Source organism: Balaenoptera acutorostrata, chromosome 10 (assembly GCF_949987535.1).
Source record: "Balaenoptera acutorostrata chromosome 10, mBalAcu1.1, whole genome shotgun sequence".
NCBI lineage: Eukaryota > Metazoa > Chordata > Mammalia > Artiodactyla > Balaenopteridae > Balaenoptera > Balaenoptera acutorostrata.
The window spans coordinates 77,227,837-77,250,310 of NC_080073.1; the positions used below are offsets into that span (position 1 = coordinate 77,227,837).

Genomic DNA, 22,474 nt, shown 5'->3' on the forward strand with positions numbered 1-22,474 from the left:
GCTAGGCACCTTGGCACTGAGGCCTCGAAATCATCTCTTGAAAGGAATGCTACCCATGGTCCTCTTCTGAAATATTCTTCTTATTTGTGTGCAGGAATAAGATGCAGAAACTACCAGGCTACATCAGTGGGATGAGCATTTACAATTGTTTTCTTTCCAGGCGTGGAGATATATTTGCAATGACCCAGCGCCTCTCCCTCACGCATTCTTTCATTTTGAAGCCAGAAGAATATAAGAGGCAAACTGGGGTTAGGGCTCTTTCCTACTGGCCTTGAGACCAAACGAGGCAAACTTGCTTTGACCCCACTGGCACCATCAAAACAAGCCATTCTAATTTTCAAAAAATATTATTTCACAAACATTTTACATGGATGGCCAGGCAAGGGTGGGAGGAGACGGGGGACAATTGCTTGGCCATCATTATCACCAAGTATGTGGACCTTTGTGATCTCTGGGTAAATAGTGTGGGCTGCGAACTATTTGGCTACTTTATGTTTAAAATGCAAAATCCTTTTTTTTTTTTTTTTTTTTGTTTAATGTTTTAAATAACTTGAACCAAAATGCCTGTAACAAGTATTTGTGTTCTTTCATTTTTTGGCTTCTCCACTGACCATTAGCTAGGACCGCCCACTCTTGGGCCACATTAGGTGGCTGTTAAATTTCAGATACTGCCATTGGACGAGTCCATGGAAAGTCACTGGGCCCAGCCCTCTGCCAAGAGTCAGATACAGAGGCATTACCGTCCTCATTTTATGGGGAAGCAACTGGAGACCAGAGAGGTTAAATGGCTATTTGAGGGCTCATGGGTAATAAATAGTGGAGGGGCCCTGAGAACCCAGTTTTGGGGCGCTGAAGCAGTGATCCTCCCACGCCATCACATCACTTCTCCAATATCAGCAAAAGCTAGCTTGTACTGTGTCCACTACGTGCCAGACACTGCTCTAACCCCTTCGCAGTTTCATCATTTACTCCTCACAATTTCATTGATACTGTCATTAGCCTCATTTCCCACAGAAGACAAACGAGACACAGAGAAGCTAAGCAATTCGTCTAAGTTCACATGGCCAGGTGGCAGACCCAGGAGCCCAACCCAGGCAGTTTCACTCTGGAAGCCCAGATCTTAAGTTCCGTGTCTTGTGGCCTCTCACCGACTCTGCTGTTTACCCTCCAAGCTCCCAAACACCCCCTGGAGCTGGGCTGAGCACCATGGAGGAACTCCCCTAAACCACCAGGAGGGGGCGCTCTGCACAGGTTCTGCACACATAGTTTCCTGAATACCCTGGGAATCATCAGTTCATCTGCTCTGACTTGGGGTACAAAGCAATCGTTCCTGCAGGATGCTAGGTTAATTTTCCAAGACAAGGGAATTTAGGATCATCCATCCCTATTTTGGCTTTCTCACATAGAATCTGGCATGCTCTTAAAATGGAATGCCTTAAATTATTTTAATATATACCAAGTGCTCCTTGTTTTTGCTTGATAAGGTAATAATGTAAAGAGAGAAGGGCCTAGATAATGCATTTTTCCTTTGGGTTTGTTGGGGTTTTTTTTATTTATGCCATCATTTGATCAGACTTCCACTAATCTGACCATTTCTTCATGGCCAGTGTGGGCCAAACATGATTGGGTGGTAGCAAATCCAAGACAGGCAAAAAAGGGCCATGTGTTCAGGGAGACCATGTGAGTGCCGTCCTGTTTTCTAAGCATTATGATTCATTGAGATTTGACTTTATAGCATAATGTCCCACTTGAAGACTGTCCTTGTGGGAAGTGTATCTTCAAATATTAACCTTACAGTTTGGTAACTAGATTTGGGGCAGCTACTGTACAGGATGTTAAGTGCTTTTATTTTAGCTCCATATTTACACTGCATTTTAAATATGCAAATAAGTGGGTTCCAGGGTACATTTTGTTTCTCTAAAAGGCTAACAAATAGTGCTTCATTTATAGAAACATCTTTGAAATAAGATTGTGATGTCATCTGGTGACAATCAAAGAGATGGGCAATTTCTCTCACTCAGGGGTGAGCAAATGATGGCCTATGGGCCAAATCCAGCTCAACATTTGTTTATGTACCTCCCGTGAGCTAAAAATACTTTGTATACTTTTAAATAATTGAAACAAATCAAAAGAAGTATATTATTTTGTGACATGTGAAAATAATATGAAATTCAAATTTCAGCATTCTCAAATAAAACACAGCCACATCCATTTACTTACATGTTGTCTATGGCTGCTTTTACTCTACTAAGACTATATGGCCACAAAGTCAAAAATGCTCCCTGGCTCTTTCCAGGAAAGTTGGCCAACCCCTGCTCTCAATAATGAAAATTTCTCCCCACTCTGTTTTTAAGATATCTTATTTCAAGTGCATTCATTTTAGATATGCTCTTAAGCTTCATTCTGGGAAGTAGAACAGTTGGCCACTCATCAAAACAGTTTTTTTTTGTAAATAGTAGCAAAAAACAATAAGATATGATTGCAGATGGAAATGCTCTGATTGGCTTAGAGTCCCAAAAGACGTCTCACTGACTAACCATAGGCCACCACGCCCCTGAACAAAAGGACTCCATGCAACTAAACCAACATGCAGTAAGCACCTACCAGGGGCCAAGCCCTGTCCCTGGCATTGGGGATACACTGGAGAAAAAGAGAAACAGTCATCTTGTCCTCATGGGGTGACCTCTGCTGATTCCAGGGGCTCTTCTGGCAGCCTGAGTGTTGACCCTCCGTTTTCAAATAAGCTGAAAAGTGGAAGGATGTTCCCTCTCTCCCTCCTCTGTTATTCCTGCTTCCTCACCTCACCAAACCCTCACTGGAGAAGCAGATTAATGCTTCTGACTTTTCTGCTCCTGAACTGTGTGCTTGCCTTGTCTTGTCCCTGCTACTTAAACAAATGATCCTTGGAGATGGATGGGGTCTGGCTTATTCATAAAAAAGACAACCACTGGGATCTGTGGATTTAAGACCTAAGCTCACCAGTTGTTTTTATGATTACACCTGGGAGACGGTCACAAAAGAGGCACTGACCGCTCTAGCTCTTCAAGCTGCCACATAATGAGCTCTGACTCTATGTCAGGCACTAGGTTAAGCAGTATCATCTTCAATAATAGTCCCTCGAGATCAACATGACGGTCATCAGTTTATAGATGTGAGAATTAAAGATCAGAGACGGAATGAGTAATTTATCTGCAGCAGAGACCACACATGCTCATTAAATATCCATGTGCCTCTCTGCATTTCCCAGCTCCTCCCTCTCAGATAGGTTGGGGTCACGTGACTGGATTCCGACCAATAGTATGGGAGGAGAAGTGATGTAACCACTCATAACCCTGGGCTTTAAAAATATTTTGCATGCTCCTTCTCCTCCCTCTTTCCCTGCTGAAGGAGTCTTGGAAGAAATGTATTTCAAAAGCTACAAAATGGAAGAGGGCCACACTACCCACTCAGACTCTGCATGAGTGAGAAATAAACCTGTATTCTGTTAAGCTACTGAGATTTTGTGGTCAATTTGTTACTTCGGTGTAGCACAACCTGGTGGTTCAGATTAGAACCCAAGGCATTCTGACTCCAAAGCCCATACAGTAAGTCCCCTACATACGAAGCTTCAAGCTGCAAACTTTCAAAGATGCAAACGTGCATTCGCATGTCCAATCATGTAAGTTAGTTCACATGTCTGGCATACATTGTCACGTGCATGCATCCTCTACAAGTGGCTGTGCTTTTGTGTACTTTACTGTATAGTATTGTAGACAGTACAGTAGTACAGTATCTTTATTTCAAGCCCCGGATGTCCGGAAGCAAGCGTAAAAGCAGCAGTGATGTAGCTGGTACCGCTAAGAAGCACCAGCTGTTGTACTGTACTACTGTACTTTTCAAGGTACTGTACTGTAAGATTAAAAATGTTTTCTTTATTTTTTGTGTTTGTTTGTTCTTTATGTATTATTTGTGTGAAAAGTATTATAAACCTATTACAGAACAGTACTATATAGCCGATTGTGTTAGTTGGGTACCTAGGCTAACTTTGTTGGACTTATGAACAAATTGGACTTAGGAACAGGCTCTCAGAACAGAACTTGTCCATATGTAGGGGACTTATTGTACTTTCAGCCACAATGCCATCCTGTCCTTGGTACTGAGGCTGCTTCTCCACCTCCCAGAGGATCAGAAGAAACTTTGTGATTTTTACTATCGTGAGATATCCATAAACATTTCTTAAAATAATGAATTCAGAGTGTCTTCCAATTCTGGTATGGCTCTGAACACTGTTAATACTCGCGTGATAGTTGACTGACTAAATGACAAGACATGTAACTAGACTCTATCCGTTCACTCCCCTGAATTTTTATCACTGTTTATTTCAAACCGCAACCAGCTCTGGGAAAGCACTTTGAAAAATTTGTGGAATCATAGACCTTCTGCTGAAAGGCATCTTAGAGACTATGTAGTTTCAGAGATGAGGGAATGGGGAGGGTCTGAGAGGGCGCGAGGCTTGGCCAAGTTCATACAACAAGCACTGTGTAGAAAGGTGGCCGGACTTTGGTCTCCTGACTCTCACTTCTGGATCCCATTAACTCGGGCCATTCCACGAGGATGAGGATGAAAGGTAAAGGGAGCATGTCAACAGTAATCCCGACGCTTCCCTGTGGAGCATTAACTGGGTCAGTCTAAGGAGAAGGATGGAAGTTCGTGTCATTTGGAAACTTCTTGAGACTTCCTAGATTCCTCACTTTGACACCAAATGCTTTGTGGAACCAAATGTGATCTTTTAAAAAGATTGCTGGAGTGTTTGTATGTGGGTTTCTTCCTTTAAAAAATAAAGCTAAGGGGAAAAAGGCTCCCACAATTTCTTGGCTCTCTGGCAGCTTTTACAAACAGCAGTGTGATGAGAAACACATGCCGACCAGCGTTTGTGGAACAGAAACGGGGGTTTTGCTGCCCCCTAGAGGACCAGAAGGCCAGGCTGCCCTCCTCCTGGGGCCTCTGGACATGGGCCACCTGACCGACCTCCCAGCTAGAGTTGGTGGGAAGCCAGCCGAGGTGGGTGGCTTTGCTGTGGGCAGAAGAGCCTTTGCAGGGCTGAAGCACAGGTTTGCTGACATTTCCTGGGAGGTAATTATGGCAACTGCCCCAGTCTGATCCATACAAAGGCATCTAAAGGACACTCCTGGGGGCTCTGCAATGGTTGATGGTCTCATCACTAGGGGCCCACCTTGGTGCCCTTCTGGAGTTGTGCATTTTAAGAGTTTTGAGGTTCTGCTACCGGGGCGTGGCGGACCGTAGGGTCACTGACAGGTCAGGAATGCACTTAGTAAAACCTCCTACACACACTGCAGTCCAGAGGGACCTGGACCAGATGAAGCAGAGCTCAGGACAGGTGGAGAGAGAAGTGAAGAGGCAACGTCTATGTCCTGCACAGCTTAGCCTGATTCGGATCATGGAAATTTTCCAGAATCTGATGACAGCCCTCCTCTGGAAGAATCTACCTGTACACATGGGCATACAATTCCGGGGGGAGGTGGGGGCGGGGGTGGTCTCATGGGCCCCCTTGGTCCTGTTGGGGATGTAGATTAGAGAGCCCTGAGTTAGAGAAACAGCCCCCCAAAGGCACCGCTGGACGGGGATTGAGGGAGCCTGGCTAAGATGACCGTGAAGGGTCATCCTTTCACAGGGGAGGGGATGGAGGCCGAGAGCAAGAAAGGGACTGGTTTGAGGGGTCACAGTGCATCACTGGCAGATCCAGGAGTGGACCCCAGGCCTCCAGGCCCAGCCCAGCCCAACCCTGCACGCCTCCACCCACCAGGCTGGCTAACCATCCTCCGCATTGTTTCAGTTTCCCATTCCCTACTGGCCTTGATGGAAGCAAGGACTCCTGCGTGCGTGCGGGTATTACTTCTAGAAGGGAAAATGTTAACTTCATCGTGGACTTTCCCCTCTGGATCTCCCAGGCAAAGTCCAAACCCTATTTAGTTATTGAAAACAGCATTCATTTTCTGTTGTTGGATTTCAAACCAGAGCCAGCAATGAGGTTAAGTCCCAAGGGAGGAAGAAGGAGCCTGAGCCCCCTGGGGGTCTTTTCAGCAAAGTGGCTGGCCTGGTGTTACGGGTGGGGCTGCCCAGCTGATTTAATCAATGCATTTCTTTTAAAGTCTGTTGGACTTGAGGCAATTTTCCACACTCAGTATGGAGATAAACTGTCCTAATGTTTAGGATGACTGAGAATACATTTCTAGGAAGAATGTATAAATGGTTGAGGCTTAATTAGATCACGACTGGGAGTTCTGATTTAACAGTGATTTGCTAGATGTGTGACCTTGGGCAAGTTCCTTAACCTCTCCAATCCTCAGTTTCCCCAGCTATCAAATTAGGATAATGATAGCACCTACCTTTAAGGGCCCAATAAGTGAGGGCTATATAAATATCAATTAAAAAATAAAACTTCTGGGCTTCCCTGGTGGCGCAGTGGTTGAGAATCTGCCTGCCAATGCAGGGGACACAGGTTCGATCCCTGGTCCGGGAAGATCCCACATGCCGTGGAGCAACTAAGCCCATGCGCCACAATTACTGAGCCTGTGCTCTAGAGCCAGCAAGCCACAACTACTGAGCCTGCATGACACAACTACTGAAGCCCACATGCCTAGAGCCCGTGCTCTGCAACAAGAGAAGCCACCACAAAGAGAAACCCACTCACCGCAGCGAAGAACCAACGCAGCCAAAAATAAGTAAATAAAATAAATAAATTTTAAAAAATAAACAAAAAACTTTAAAATAAATGCAAGATGGTCATTTTTATAGTCAATCCCACTTATTTTACCTACTAAGTATGTCCTAAAATCCTTCCTACCCCTCTCCCCCCATTTCACTGTCACTGCCTTAGCCCAGGCCTCCAGTCTGTCTTACCCGGAATGTCACCAGTTGGCTCCTCCTAGTTGATGTCTAGGAGCTTTCCCTCCTCTGCCCTCCCCATCTTCCCGCATCCCCCAGAGTAAGCCTGAAAACTGATTCTCCAACACTTTTGCTTAAAGCTTTTCAGTGACTATCCTACAGGGTAAAGTCCATGCACACCTTACTCTATATGTAATATTATTGTTCCAGTTGTTTTTAAAAAGGTGATTGTTTGAATCCCTGATTTCAGCAGAGTACAATGAACAAGTCTAGTTTCCAGCAGCTTTTAGAATTCACCTCTCTTCTCTTCACTCCTCTTTCCCATCAGGAGCAGCTTATCTACCGGACAAGAACCCTCTGGTCTCTCCTCTCCCTGAGCTTGTTTTCAGAAGAGGAACTGCTTTCAGTCCGTGTTTTTCATGTTTAATTATGGGCTCCGACCTGACAGAGTCAGATTTATGACTCTTATTCATACCTTGGTGTGGTTTTAAGTCATGGGATTACCTCTCTCCTGGCTGACTTTTCACTTCGTCAGCCTTTCAGCTCTTGTTCAGCAATGAGGGAGCCTTTGCTTTCACTCAGGCAGAGGGACCTGGCGTTAAGGGGCATCAACTCTTGGGGTTGGACTTTGTGAAGCAGGTTTGACACTGGCATCCCTTTGGGGGTGGAGAGGGCTATGTGGGACTCTCTCTTTGCAGAGAGGGTCCTGGGGCTCTGGATTGACGAGGCTCCTTTGGAAATCTCCCCCAGGATCTAGTAAAGCACAAGGACCCCCTCCCTGTCATTAGCTCCAGAAACAAGCAGCTCATTACTTTTCGGGGGTCAAAGTCTCCTCCAGGAACTCCTCGATCTTATTGACGTCCGTCTTCACGTCCCCGTTGAAGGTCAGGAAGGGCGGATGGGTGCCAGGGGCGAGGTTGTGCAGGTCGGCTGGCTTTCTGCGGAGAGAGCAAGGTTCAGGGGGTGGCTTATACCAGGACGCTTCACGGACAGGGAAGCCCAGGGTGTACTGTCCACTAGACGCCCGTCAGCAAAAACAGACCCGGTGTGGGGTATAGGGCAGAGGAGGTTGGAGAGATTCTGGAAGGATGTGGTGTGACACAGGATATCCAACCGGTGGAATTCAGTGAGAGAGGAGCAAGTTGGGATGGACTTTGAAAAAGCAGTGTGATCACAGGTGAATACCTAAGCTAAAACCAAGCTTCCGATACCCAGGGGGGAAGTTGGGCTTTGCTTTCAAAAGGTCCTTCACCCATTAGCTTTACAAAAATGCACGAGGCAGAATCCCAAACTTTAAATATTCATGAATTCAGTCACGCTTTTACACTAAGAACGATCTTCTCTGTACTTTAAGGTTTGCGCAATGGGAAGGAAGTGACCTTGTGTTTGACATGGGTCCCTATTCACGTCCAAGGGTGAGATTCTGGGCTCCCCACAGCCGGTCAGACTGGAGGTGCAGAGATGGAGCAAAGCGAGGGGAAGAAGGGCTGGCGGATGGATGGAGGGAAGTGGGCAGGGAGAAGGTTGCACAGAGGACAGAGGGAGGAAGAGGAGAAATAATGATGGAAGTTTCCCCGGGCAGGGCTGGAACACCAGAGTCACCCCAAACGCTCTCTGAGAATGCCACACTCCTTGTGGGAGGCAAGCGTGGAAAACATTAGATGGAGGAACCGAAAAGGAGTAAACAACAGGGAAAAGGAGTCTGTAATGAAACACATTCCTGGCGTAATCAGCTTGGGAGGGGAAGAGAAGAATTTCAATTAAGGTGCCCCTCCCACGTCCTTGCCCAACATGCACACTCTCCAGCTGCCTTCTGTGGCACTTGGAACTCCTCAGACAATTGACACTGAAAGCATTTCTAAATCTAATTTCCTTAGTCCCTGTGTTTACTTTGTGAGTGTTCTTCCTTTCAGACATTCTTTACCTTCTCCTCCTGTTTTTGAAAGCTCACCTAAGGCAGCAATGCTTGGGTTCTCAGCAGGGAGGGAAAATCTATACTGATTTTATTTTTCAGCAATGACTTCTCTGTGGCTTAAAGATCCAGAAATTATTAAGGATGATTTTTTTTTTTCTAGGACTCAAGAGAACAATGGCCTCTGGAGTCTGGCATCCTTGGGAAGTACTGCCCTGACGGCTGTAGCCCAGCTGACGTTGCCAATGGACACTGGTCAGGGGTGGCCCCCTCTATTTGTTGACCCTCTTCAGTAGTTATGAAATCATGTAATTAGAACTTAATTACATATTGCCAAGTCTAACTTACAGATTATTTAATGTATATCAGTTCTCCTTCCCTGCCTGGATTGCCAGCTCCATGAGGGCAGGACAATGCTAAGAAGAGCCAACATGTGTGGTGCTCTTGCTAGAAGCCAGCACAACACAATGCAAGTGGTCCATGGCCTGCCTCATCAGATCCTCACAATAACTCTAGAAACAAGGCATAACTTTTTTTTTTAAGAATATGCATTTTTAATTTATTATTTATTTATTTATTTTATTTATTTTTGGCTGTGTTGGGTCTTCGTTTCTGTGCGAGGGCTTTCTCTAGTTGCGGCAAGCAGGGGCCACTCTTCATCGCGGTGCGCAGGCCTCTCACTATCGCGGCCTCTCTTGTTGCGGAGCACAGGCTCCAGACGCGCAGGCTCAGTAGTTGTGGCTCACGGGCCCAGTTGCTCCGCGGCATGTGGGATCTTCCCAGACCAGGGCTCGAACCCGTGTCCCCTGCATTAGCAGGCAGATTCTCAACCACTGCGCCACCAGGGAAGCCCAAGGCATAACTTTTATCCCCATTGTACAGGTAAGGCAACAGGCTCAGGAAAGAGAAGGTTCAAGGTCACTCCACCAATACACGGTGGTGCCAGGATAAGAAATTAGTTTTGTTAGGAATTGCTAAACTTCACTGTATCATACATTTTAAAAATTCCTTGATTCATATACGTATATATATATATATATATTAATTTTTTTTCCAGTAAGAAATTCTCCTTATCTATAAAACTGGAGTCGTGATACTTGCCTGGCCCACTTGAAAGGGTGTTGGCAGGATCGGACGTGACAACAGCTAGGAAAGAGCCTTGTAAGGCCCTAAGGAATGCTGGGGTGGCGTCCTCTCCCATTCTGGTCCCCAGCCAAACACGAGTCTACTTTCACAGATGATACTCCAAAGACCTCCTATTCTCCACTGAAGGAAGCCAGTCTTTCCAACTGTATGCAAGTCTGCTCTCTGTAGTTGTCACAGGCAATATCTGCATTTCGTGTGTGTTTTCATTCATTTGACAGAAATTAGTCAGGGCCCCGAATGAATGAATTGGCTGCTATGGCAGATACAAACAAACTTAAAACATGATCTCGACTTGCCCTTGAGGAACTGAAGGTCTGATGCGAATGACAAAACAAACTTCGCAACTGATGTGTCCTGAAGAACATGGCATTGGAACCAAGATCGGGTTTTTAGTGGCAGCCCCTCCAATTCCAGGTGGGCACCTTGGACAAGTCATTTAAATGCGTCTGTCTTGGTTTCCTCATATAGAACGAAGAAATAAGATCTCCTTCACAGGGTTACACTTTATGTGATTTTTTATGGGAAAGCACGTGCTAGTTGTAAAGCATCGGGATTGTAGATACCGTAAATTGGTGAGATGCAAAATGGACCATAGATGCTGGGTGAGTCTGGAGGGAGGCTGAGTGATAGATTTGCCTGAGAGTGGTAGGGTGGGAGGGGAAGCTTCCCAGGGGAGGGGGTTGCTTCTGGGGGCTGGGCACCATCTCTCCATTCAGGAAAAACAGAGAGCCTCTGTGAGACAAGAGGAAGCATCCCAGGCAACGGCTGGAGGACAGACGGACAAGGGCAGCAGAAGGTGGTCCAGCCTGCCAGAGGCAGATAGGTCCTGGGAGATAATGTTGGGAAGAACCAAGGCAAAGACAAAGGAGGGCGGCAGATGCATTTATGCTGCAGGCAATGGGAAATGTCAGGAGGTTTTCTGAGTAAGGAGAGCCACATGATTAAAGGATTATTTTAGGAAGAATATCCTTATGAAAATATAAAGGATGGATCAGAGAGAGACAGAGAGAAACCAGAAGGATGAAGACCAGTTTGAAGAACAGAGAAACAGTCCGGCTGCCAGTGGTGGGACCCACACCACGTGTGGGCTTTGGGAATGGACAAGGGAGCCTGGAAGTAAGAGACAGCACGGTGAGAGAATGCCCTGGGCTTGGCGACTGACGGACAATGGGGGTGGCAAGGGAAGGGAGCTGGAAATGTTTCAGTGCCTAGAAAAATGGAAGAACAAAGGAATTCAGGAGGGGACCCCAATTCAAAGGGAAAATGAAGGTACAATTTTTGACACACAGATTTTAAAGTGGTAACAGAAAATGCAAGTGGAAATATCTAGAAGAGAGCAGGGTTCTGGGTATGGAATAATTGACATAAAGGTGACAGGGAGAGTATGCTAAGCTCACTGGGGGAAAGCTGTGGCAGGTGATAAATACCCAGGGAGTGAGCCTGAGCCAGTCCGCATTTACAGGACAGGCGGAGGAGAGGAAAGAGAAGAAAGATGGAAACAGTGCGGCTTGTGATGGTGAACAATGCCCGTATTTTTAACGGCCATTAAAACTGCACTTTAAAAGCAGAACACTGGTAACTCTCCATCCTAGTCTCTAATCCAGAGCTCTCATACTAAGGAGTTCTAAAGATGGGAACATAGTGGGAGAAATGGTCTGGATCCCAACTCCTTGGAAACTCAACCTCTCACACCTGAAGTCCGGCTGGGGTCCCCTAGGTTGGGGGCACTAGTAGGACCAGAATGGCTCACTCCCAGATTTTTAGATGCCGTGCCCATCTCTGTGCTAGGCACTCTCAGTCGAGATACCCATTGTCCACTCCCTCCTTCTTCCTTGCTGATCGGGACTTGCTCTGTTCCAAGGGTGTTGCTGGCTTTTGCCGCCTCCCTTGTAACTAGGGGTCTGGCCAACAAGGTGCGAGCAGGAGGCTGCTGGGAGCCTCGAGGTTTTCGCCCTCCCTCATGGAAGAGCCTCTCTTCCTGCAGAGAAACATATCGCTCATGAATGCAGCATCCTTTACCTTTTCAGATCCACAGTGGTGACATTGAACACAACTCCTTTCAGCCAGAGGATCATGAAGAGGCGCTGAGAGAAGGGGCAGTTGCCGATGCTTTCCCCATCGATTCCAGCCTAGAAAGAAGAGCACCAGAGTCCTGAGTTAGCTTGTGCACATTAGCAAGAAGGAATACAGGATTATAACAGCCAGAGCCCAGTCTGAGCAGAACCGAAAGTCCATGCCCCAGCCTTCCTTTAAAGTTGCCCTCTAAGATTTATCCTTGTCTTCCTAATGTTTATGCAAGGTGACACCTGGCACAGGGTGAGGGCTCAATAAACACGTGCAGAACTGAATGTGAGTTTCCAGCATGGTGATTATGGAGAGTCATAACGTTCTGAAACCATTGAACCCTTGCATCTCAGGGTAAAAAGAGACCTTCAGCATCACATAGTCTAACACAAATGATGTCGGACCAACTTCTCTACTCCCGAGTAATCATCTCGTCTATGCTTGAATATCTCCATTCACCAGCAAATCAGTCCATTCTGAGGACAGTTCTAACTATTTCTAACCAGTTCTAACCAAAGAAATGCTTTCCTTTGGTTATACGTCGCCAAAGTATGTTCCTCTGTAGTTTATCTTCTACCCTTTGGTCCTTGCTCCATGAAGATGTCATGAGTACAGATCCTCAGATTTTGACCCTATCTCTTTCTATCTTGTCAGCAGGCTCAAGACTTTAATCAATGTCCCACTTAGTTCTGACTACTACTTGACCTAGTGTCAATAAACCATTCATTTGTTAAATTATCCTTTTGCTCAACGAATACGTACTGACCATGTACAAGGCACTGGAAGAAATTACACAGGGGATTCAAAACTGCATTTACTTGGGAGCTTATGGCCTCCTGTGGGGTGGGCTGGGGGATGAGATGGGAACACATAGGAAACCATGACAGATAGCATTATTGAGGACCTCCACACTTCTGCTCCCCACATTTCCCCTTCTCAGTACCCTCCTCAAAACAGCAGATTTTTTTTTTTTTTTTCTGAAAGGCAGGTCTATCTTTACCTCTGAGTAGGCTGCAGAGATGTGAATTTTATAAAGAATACACTTTCAGCAAACATATGAACAAAAAGTTTGGGGAGCTGATCTCTGTGTAATTTTTTTCCAGTGAGTGGTTTATTGGCCCCAAAATGGTACTTGGAGGGAGAAATCACCCACTCATTCTAGTTTGCTGTTGGCTCCCCTGGAAATCGTGGTGGCATCAGGACCAGGCTCCACTAACAGGGAGGGTTCAAAGAGGGAAGGCCCCCCAGCCTTGCTTGCAAAGCTGTCAGCAATCCAACCAACATCCTGGAATGGGGGCTTACTAAGATTTTGTTTTCTTTTTTTTGAAGGAGAAGGAGAAAAAAACTACCCTCCAAGCTCAGCACATTAGTTTTCCCCTCGAGGTTTGTTTGCTGTGGGGTTCGGGTGGGAAGGCAGGTTTGGCCCATCGCTCCCAGCAGAGGCTCAGGTTTATAATGGAAAACTGGCGCCTTTGATGGTATTGCTTGTAGGTAATTGCTATGAAATTACAGTTATTTTACCTCTCTTTTAACTCCACCCAGAACCCCATCCTGATTCAGTTCTCACTTTCCTTAGTGCTGGAGACAGACCCACCCTGAGTGTTTCAGACACCACGGCTAGGTTATAGAAAATCAGAAAGGTGGAGGGCAACAGGGTGGGCGCCACCCCTGCCCACAGGGCTAAAGTTACTGATAAAGCCACACTCAGACAGGCGACTATGAATTTAATAATAGCTCGTTGCAAAACTTGAGTTGATGACATCAGTTCCCTAAGACTTTCTTTCCCAAGAAGCACTCATCTGACAGGTTCCTGGTCCTTTAAGACATCCTGACAAAGGAACTTTTCCCCAGGGCTGGTTATGGTGTAAGTGACAAGTGGAGAATTAAAAAACAAAAAGAAAAAACAAAAGCCACAGTCCACACACTCTCATCTGTTTTACCTCCAGGGGTGGAGGCTGGAGTGGAGGTGATCATAAGGGGATTGATGGAGGTACTACTGAATTATTGGAATTCTTATTAGCTGGACCCAAAATTCATATAATAATGTTAATAATACCAACAAATGTCTATATAGTCAGGCACTGTTTGAAGTGCTTTACGTATATTATTAACGCATTTATTCCTCATGCGAAACCTGTGTAGTGAGATAGTGTCACCATTTTACAGATGTGGAAGCTGAGGGGAAATTACAGAGAGGGGAAATCACTGGTCTGAGGGTCCCTGGAATGAACCCAAGCGATCTGGCTCCAGATTCTGAGCTCTTAGCTGCCATACTCAGACTCCACCCTGAGGACCCAGCCCAGACGGGTAGCATGTTCACCCAAGGTCACAGAGCAGGAGGCGCGAGTGCTGGATATGCATGATGCATCCCAGCCTTCAGTCCACGTGCCACAGCTCTGCGGGCTGCTGGTTGTCACAGCTCCCCACATTTCCACTATTGTCTTATATTATGATTCTAGACCTAGTAGACAAAAATTGCCGAAACACCAAGAGAAATAATATGCGAGGATTTTATGATTTACCCTTACTGTCTTTGCATCTCTCTTGAAGCTTCCCCTTCCCTTCCCTTTCTTTCTCTTTTCTTGTGCTAGGAACATTTAACATGAGATCTACCCTCTTAAAAAATGTTTCGGTGCACAATGCAGTATTGTTGACTGTAGGTCCAGTGCTGTAAGCAGCTCACTTTGCTCAAATGAAACTGTGTTCCCGTTATTAGCAACTCCCCACTCCCCCCTCCCCTTGCCCCTGGCAACCACCTTTCCACTCTTTGATTCTATGACTTTGGCTATTTTAGTTACTTCATATAACTGGAATCATGCAGTATTTGTTTTTCTGTGATCAACTTAATTCATTCACCATAATGTCCTCGAGATTCACCCATGTTGTTGCATATTTTAGAATTTCCTTCTTTTTTAAGGCTGCATAGTATTCCACGGTGTGTGTATACCACAGTTTCTTTAGCCATTCATCTGTCAATGGACATTCAGGCTGTTTTCATATCTTGGCTATTTAAATAGTGCTACAATGAACACAGGGGTGCTAAGATCTCTTCCAGATTCCAATTTCAATTATTTTAGCTAACTACCTGGAAGTTGGATTGCTGGATCATATGGTAGTTCTATTTTTTATTTTTTGAGGACCCTCCATACTGTTTTCCATAGTGGATGCACCACTTTGCATTTTCACCAACAGTGTGCAAGGGTTCTAATTTCTCCACATCCTCACCAAGACTTGCTGTCATTTGTTTTTTCCAGAATAGCTACCTTGACAGGGGGCGAGGTGAGATCTCATCATGGTTTTGATTTGCATTTCTCTCATGATTAGTGATGTTGAGAATTTTTTCATATACCTGTTGGCCATTTGTATGTCTTCTTTGGAGAAACATCTATTCAACTCCTTAGCCATTTTTCAATTGGGTTATTAAGGTTTTTTTTTTTTTTACTATTGAGTTGTTTAGTCTCCTCTTTTCTTCCTTCACAACTCACCAGTTGCCCATGGAAACCATCTGCTAAACTCATGGGTTAAATGTGGTGAGCTTGTGGCAACCACTTAAAACATTAACCAAAAACTTGGTGGGGCTCAATGGGACCCCTAGGCCCTGAAAAGTATGAGGGAAAATCCAGATGGGCTGTGGTCCAAAGAGGCTCTGAGCAATGTGGGCCGGGGACAGGCAAAAACATGGTGTACTGGGTTGAATAATGTTCCCCCCAAATTCATGTCCACACAGAACCTGTGTGCATGACCTTATTTGGAAACAGAATCTTCACAGATGAAATCAAGTAAAGATGAGGTCACGCTGGATTTGGGTGGGCCCTAAACACAACTGGTGTCCTTATAAGAAGAAGGAAATTTGGACACAGACATAAAGGAGAAGGTCATATGAAGAGAGATTGGAGTGATCTGTCTGCAAACCAGGGAACACTAAGGATGGCCGGCAGACCCCAGAGGCTAGAGGAGACAAAGAAGGGGTCTTCTCTAGAGATTTCAGAAAGAGCATGGCCCTCAGGACAACTTGATTTCAAACTTCCAGCCTCCAGAACTGTGAGAATACATTTCTGTTGTTATAAGCCACCCAGTTTATGGTCATTTATTTTGGCAGCACTGGGAAACGAAAGCAAACAGTAGGGTCAAAGGAGAATGGTGTACAGCTACTGGCAAACTTCCCAAGTTCACAGTTCTGCTTTGCCATGGGCCTCGCGTGCACACAACTGCCAGCCAGCTATGACCCCAAAGTACTGTCTGTTCCCTAGATATAGTAAATTTATTTACTATTAAGGGTATATACTATACTATACCTTGTTATACTCTACAGTATTATATACTATATTATTTAAGTTGTAATAAAACATAAAATATTATACACTGTATAATATTACATACGATAATAGTAATAGCATGATGTAATTATATAGGTTGTATGATTATACTTTATATGTTGTATGCCAGTTAAGTCATATTATATGTTCTAAAATATTGCCTTCCACATAGTCTCTCCCCCATATGGTGAGCTTGGCTATCCCCAAAACACGACTATGTTTTATTCACGTTACCTTCAGCAGCAACAAGCACAGGTACCTGAAACTGAGTTGATATTCAGTGCCTGTTAGAATGGATACATGTTGAGGGGAGGGTGATATTGCTCCACTTTTGTGGCTTGAGTATCCCAAAATTTTGATGTTGGCCCTCTGAAGAGCATCCTGAGAAGAAAGCTTGGGTTGTAGAAGACATTATAGCAGATCACGGTTCTAGACCCACCTCTGCCTGTTATTCACCATGTGACCCTGAGTCTCAGTCTTTGCACTTATAACTTCCCTCAGTGTTGTGAATTCAAGTGCCTAATGAAATTAAGCAGTCTAAGACAGCAGTTCTCAAACTCTTTGGTCTCAGAATCCTTTTATGCCTTTCATGATTGGTGAGAATCCCAAAGAGCTTTTGTTCATGTGGGTTATAGCTATCAATATTTACTGTATTATGATTAAAGCTAAAAAATATTTCAAATATTTGTTTATTCATTCATTAAAATATAATACTAATAATAAACACATTACATGTTAACATAAATAACGTTTTTTGTTTTGCTTTTTGTTTTTTGTTTTTTGTTTTTTTGGGTACCAATTTACTTTATTTGAAGGAATGATACTAAGGAAAGGACTTGTAGATGTTTTGGTACAACTTACAGAAAAGGTAAAGGTAACCCAAACATGCATGCACTGCCTTGGTGACCAGGTTAGTCACTCCTGTGGCTACGGGAAGCCAGCCTAAGGCTTAGCTTTCATTATCACTATTTCCCAGGGTGTGCTTGTCAAAGAGATAATGTGCCATGCCGGATTCGGGGGCCCCCATCGTGCGCAAGTTGGTTACGTGGTCACCCAATTCTTTAATGGATTTCACCTGCTCATTCAGGTAATGAGTCTCAATGAAGTCACACAAATGGGGGTCATTTTTCTCAGTGGCCAATTTGTGCAGTTCCAGTAGTGACTGATTCACACTTTTTTCCAAGTGTAGCGCACATTCCATTGCATTCAGCCCATTCTCCCAGTCATCACGGTCTGGTTTCTTGATATCCTGCAGGAAGATTCGGCCACCCCGCTGGTTCTGCAGCTTCATCAGTTTCTCAGCATGTTCCCTCTCCTCACGAGATTGGTGAAGAAAGTATTTGGCAAAGTTCTTCTATGCCACGTCATCGCGGTCGAAATAGTACGACATGGACAGGTAGACGTAGGAGGCGTAGAGCTCCAGGTTGACCTGGCGATTGATGGCGGCCTCCGAGTCCTGGTGGTAGTTCTGGCGCACCTGCGAAGGGGACGCGGTCGTCATGGCGAGCGGCTGAGGTGAGGCGGTGGCTGCGCGGCGCTGTAACAGCGGCGGGGACCTTGGGGCTGTCGGAGGGCGTTGTCAGGTGGTGACGAGGGCTGGCTCTGAGCAGCCTGCCGGAGGCGGGGACGAGCACCGGGTTCCGTCCAAGCACTGTTGAAGCAGGAAACCGCGGCAACTCTCCGCGAGGACTGTCCATGTTAACATGAATAACGTTTTAATTAAAGAAACCATATATTTAAAAAAAGAAATTTAGTAAGTGGAGTGGAATTGTTATATTTTTACAAAATCTTTAAAGTATGACTTAACAGAAGTTGGCTTCTGCATTCAGTCTTTTGCTACTTGGTTGAAGTATATGAAGAAAATCTGGCCTTACCCAGATATGTAGTTGGAAAAGGGAGGAGTAATTTAATAGCCTTTTCAGATAATTGTGGGAATTTTTCTTTTATACCACACCTAAACTCAACAAGTGGTAGTTTCTTAAAGGTTAGTTGATAGGTGGAACTTGAAACCCTATCAATGAAATTCTTCTGTTCCACTAAAACCCATTCATCTATCTCACACTTTGAATGGGTCTTTTACCCATGAATGATTTTGTCACATCACAAATTCATCTTTTGGAAAATAGCATTTCACGGAGTTAAACAGATCTTCCAAATGGTGATACATCTCTTTATACAGTAGCAAAATATCTCCTTCAGTAATATCACCACCAAGCTCATCAGAAAAGTTTAAGCAAAAAGAGGCTGTCAAGATCCTGGTGGCAAATACCTGTTTTCCAATATTCTCATTTTCTCTTGAAAGCTTGTCTTTTATCATTGGCAATGAATACTGTCAGCTGTTAGTCTTGAAATGACAAGCTCATTTCCTTGATTTCCCAGGAAATGTCTGGCAAATAAATACCAAGTAGTAAAAACCATAGTTTTTCTGCTGGTTGTCTTTCAGGCAAAAACTGTTCTGCGAGAGAAACTTCTGGTCACAGCTCAATCGCACAAGTGCTTCTCCTGAGACAACCATTGTGCTTGGCAATGAGGCCAAACAGCTGGATGTGCATTTCCCGTTTCATCTGCCAGAATGTTTAAAAGACATGTACTTGTGAGTTGAGATTTAATTACATTAGATAATTTTTACTGCTTCATCAAGATCATTCACAAACGAGACTGGCTTTTTTTTTTTTCTGTCCATGCATGACTCCTCCGTTATACCACTGCCTCTATTTGCCCTAAAATGCCAGCAAATTTTACCCACAAAATAGCAACCCCAGGGCTCAAATGATGACTTTGAAATAGTTGTGACCTCTCAGGGCCCTCCAAAGGACCTCATGGACCCAGGGGTCCATGAACAACATTTGAGACCTGTTGGGATAAGATACCCCATGAACAGACCAGGTACATAGAGCTTCCTCTCCAGACAACAGCGTGAAGTTGATAATTGCCCCCAAATCATTTGAGGGCACCAAGGTCCAGAAGAGGGAAGAATTATTCAGAAAGGATCCAAAAAGGAATAGCAGAATGGGGAGAGATGACATCTAAGCTTGACAGATGTCGTGTCCCTTATCAATTTATTGTTTCCCCAGCTCTGAAGTCACCCTTCAATAAATGCTGGGTGAGAAAGAGTGGCAATTCCTTTCGGCACTTCTAAAGTGAGCACGGAGGTAGGATTTCCAGAAGAGAGGACTGCAGGGACCCTGCAGGAAGAGGGGGCTCTTCTGCTGCCTCTGGCATGGGCTGGGGGTCAGCAGTGAGCCGGGCCCCGTCGCAGCCCAGAATGTGATCCCTCCAGCTCCCTGCAACCTCATCCTGCTGCTAGCCCTCTGGACACAGAAGGCAAAGCCTCCATGTAGCCTGCGTTAAGTCTGCCTGCGGCCGGGGTGTCCACACAGATCTGCCCTTACTCTGCAAGCCCCGTGTGGCCTGAAGCCCCCCTGTTCCCGCCGGCACCTGGACCCCACTGCACACCTATGCCCCCATCGCTGACCGTCTGCGCCCCTCCTGAACTCCGGAGGGTGGCTATTGCTTGCCCAGCAACTCCAAACCAGCTCTGGCCTTGCCAGACCAGTGAACGTCTATGCTTTCTGCTGGGCTGACCACACTTCTCCTGTGAGAGTTGAAACCCTTCTAAGTTTGTCATCCCTTGGCTATTCTCCGTCAACTCTAGGGTACCATGTAGTGTCCTTATATGTAATGGGTACTCTTTTATCATAGTTAACTATTGCTTTACGTTAAACTCCTGCTAAAATCACTGTGTGGTTTCTCTCTCCTGATTGGACCCAGACTACGACAGATGCTTAAATGTCAGATATTTCAAAATGGAAGATTTTTAGGCTATTTGTCTGATTCCTTTAAAAATCTCACACGGTTAAGTCCTAAATGAGGTACTAGAAGAAAGAAACCTGAATTTTCTCCAGAAAGTTAATTAAGTCACCATTTATGTCACATTTCAACTTTTTGTTACTTTAGTCCATGAAAACTATCCTTGAAGACTCAAGTGATTAAAAATTTTTTTCAAGTTACAGATAAAAATTCTACAACAGTTGGACTAAAACTGACCTCAAGGATGATATGGTCCAGCTCTTTCCTTTTACTGGTAAGGAAATAGGCCCAGAAAGTTTAGACGTTTTGCCCATGGTTGCACAGCCTGGTCCCATGGCAGAATCTGGGATATAATTTTTGTTCTTAATGCAGCGCCGTGACTTATAGGATCTCAATTCCCCGACCAGGGACTGAACCTGGGCCATGGCAGTGAAAGCCCGGAATCCTAACCACTATGCCACCAGGGAACTCCCAGGGATACAATTCTTGATTCCTAATTCCTAGCTTTTCTCTATGCCAGGCCGGTTTTTCTCTTACGGAAAGAGTGTTGAAGTGACAAAGACCACAGGAAGAGGACTTTCTTTGGATATAAAATGACTCATCTTTATAGCACTAAACTGATTCATATCACGTGGAAGAGAAAATTTTTCTTCATAGTAGCAATATTTGGATCTGCCCACTTTCTCTTATTCATGTAAGTCAGAAAATACTCCTTACTATGACTATTTTTTTTAATACCAAATTATCTGCTGTTCCAATAATTTGGTTGGTCAGCCTCCCATGAACAGAGATGGGATTTGGGGCGGTATGTGGTCCGCTTGAAGATGGCGAGTTCTACCCTTGAAGAAACAACACTCTTTTTCTCAGCAGTCACATAAGGCTTAACTCACTGGGGTCACTCAGGCATTTTCCATTCAATAAGCAGTAAGGTAATAAGTATACATTTGAGGCTTCAGAGATTCTCAGCATTTATCTGAAGCTGATTATAAAGGCTGAATCAGCTCTATGCAGAGCGCTGCCTATATAATGTCATATGAGGAATTCCAGGTGTATTAGTCAGGGTTCTCCAGAGAAATAGAACCAATAGGATTTGTGTGTGGATAGAGACAGAGATAGATAGAGATAGAGATAGAGATAGATAGAGAGAGGGAGAGAGAGAGAGAGAGAGAGAGAGAGAGAGAATTGCCTCCACCCAATTGTGAAAGTTTGCTGAATCTAAAATCTCGTGGGCTAGGTCATCAAGTTGGAGACTCAGGGAAGAGTCGCAGTTCAAGTCCAAAGGCAACCTGCTGGCAGAATTCCCTCTTCCTCAGATGTTGTCAGTCGTTTCTCTATTAAGGCCTTCAACTGACTGGATGAGGCTCACACACAGGATAGAAGGTCACCTGCTTTCCTCAAAGGCTACTAATTTAAATGTGAATCTCAGCCAAAAAAACACCTGCCTAGAAACAGTCAGCATAATATGTGACCAAATATCTGGCACCACAGCCTAGCCAGGTTGACACATAAAAATTAAACATCACACCAGATGAATTTAAAAATATTACGTGAGACAGGTAACCCATCAATTTAGTATGTGTCATCAACACCTCAGCTTGCCAGATGGTTTTATAAACAACTGAACATAGTTATGTAAATAGCCCCTCCCAAAGGAACTCATAGGCTCCATGCCCAGAAGGCTACTCAGCTCAAGTGTCTGACTAAGAGAACAGGGTCCAGTGGTACCTTGGACCCTGAGTTACCAGCCTGGTCTGATAGTGGCTTCGGGGCCAAGGCTGCCTACAACTCCATGTGTTGCGTAACATTACTGTGCTTGAGGCCTCTTGGGAGTGACCTTCAACCTACGCTGAGCTTCATGGCTTTCTGCACTGAGTCTGTACTCGCCCTCCTGTTCGTTCACACACCCTCCGAGAAAGAACTGCCCTCTCCAGCCCAACACCACGCCCTAACACCATGCCCCTTCTTTCCACTCCTACGTGTTTTCCTCCTTATTCTTTCATGTCCAAACTATTTGAATAGGTTACTGTGTCTCTCTTAAAATTCTTGCCAGTCCTACTTCTACTTAACACCCTCTTCTAAAGCGATTCTCTTTCAGTCACTTTCTGGGACTAAGCAATTTCCCTTCCATCCTTCCTTCCCTCCCTCCCTCCTTCCTTCCTTCCTTCCTTTCTTCCTTCCTCCCTCCCTCCCTCCCTTCCTTCCACCCTCCCTCCCTTCCTTCCTCTCTGACTTACCCTCACTTGACTCTGGTAGCTAGAACTTTTGATTATCTCTTCCTCTTAAAACTCAGCCCTCTGCTGCCTGCCTTGTCACCTGGTGCCTCTCCTGTGTCCGGGGCTGG

The 22,474-nt window shown here is 45.0% G+C and overlaps 1 protein-coding gene and 1 pseudogene across 1 annotated transcript in view; both read right to left on the reverse strand.

The window, feature by feature from the left end:
* LOC103013699 (chloride intracellular channel protein 5) overlaps positions 1 to 22,474 on the reverse strand; it is a 102,991-nt gene that overhangs the window by 36,643 nt on the left and 43,874 nt on the right. Inside the window, exons 2-3 of the mRNA XM_028161762.2 lie at positions 11,963 to 12,072; positions 7,698 to 7,823 (exon numbers count right to left, since the gene is read on the reverse strand). Of these exons, the coding sequence (XP_028017563.1) occupies positions 7,698 to 7,823; positions 11,963 to 12,072 (236 nt within the window). The remainder of the gene's footprint in view (positions 1 to 7,697; positions 7,824 to 11,962; positions 12,073 to 22,474) is intronic.
* On the reverse strand, positions 17,236 to 17,871 carry LOC103020668 (ferritin heavy chain-like; annotated as a pseudogene).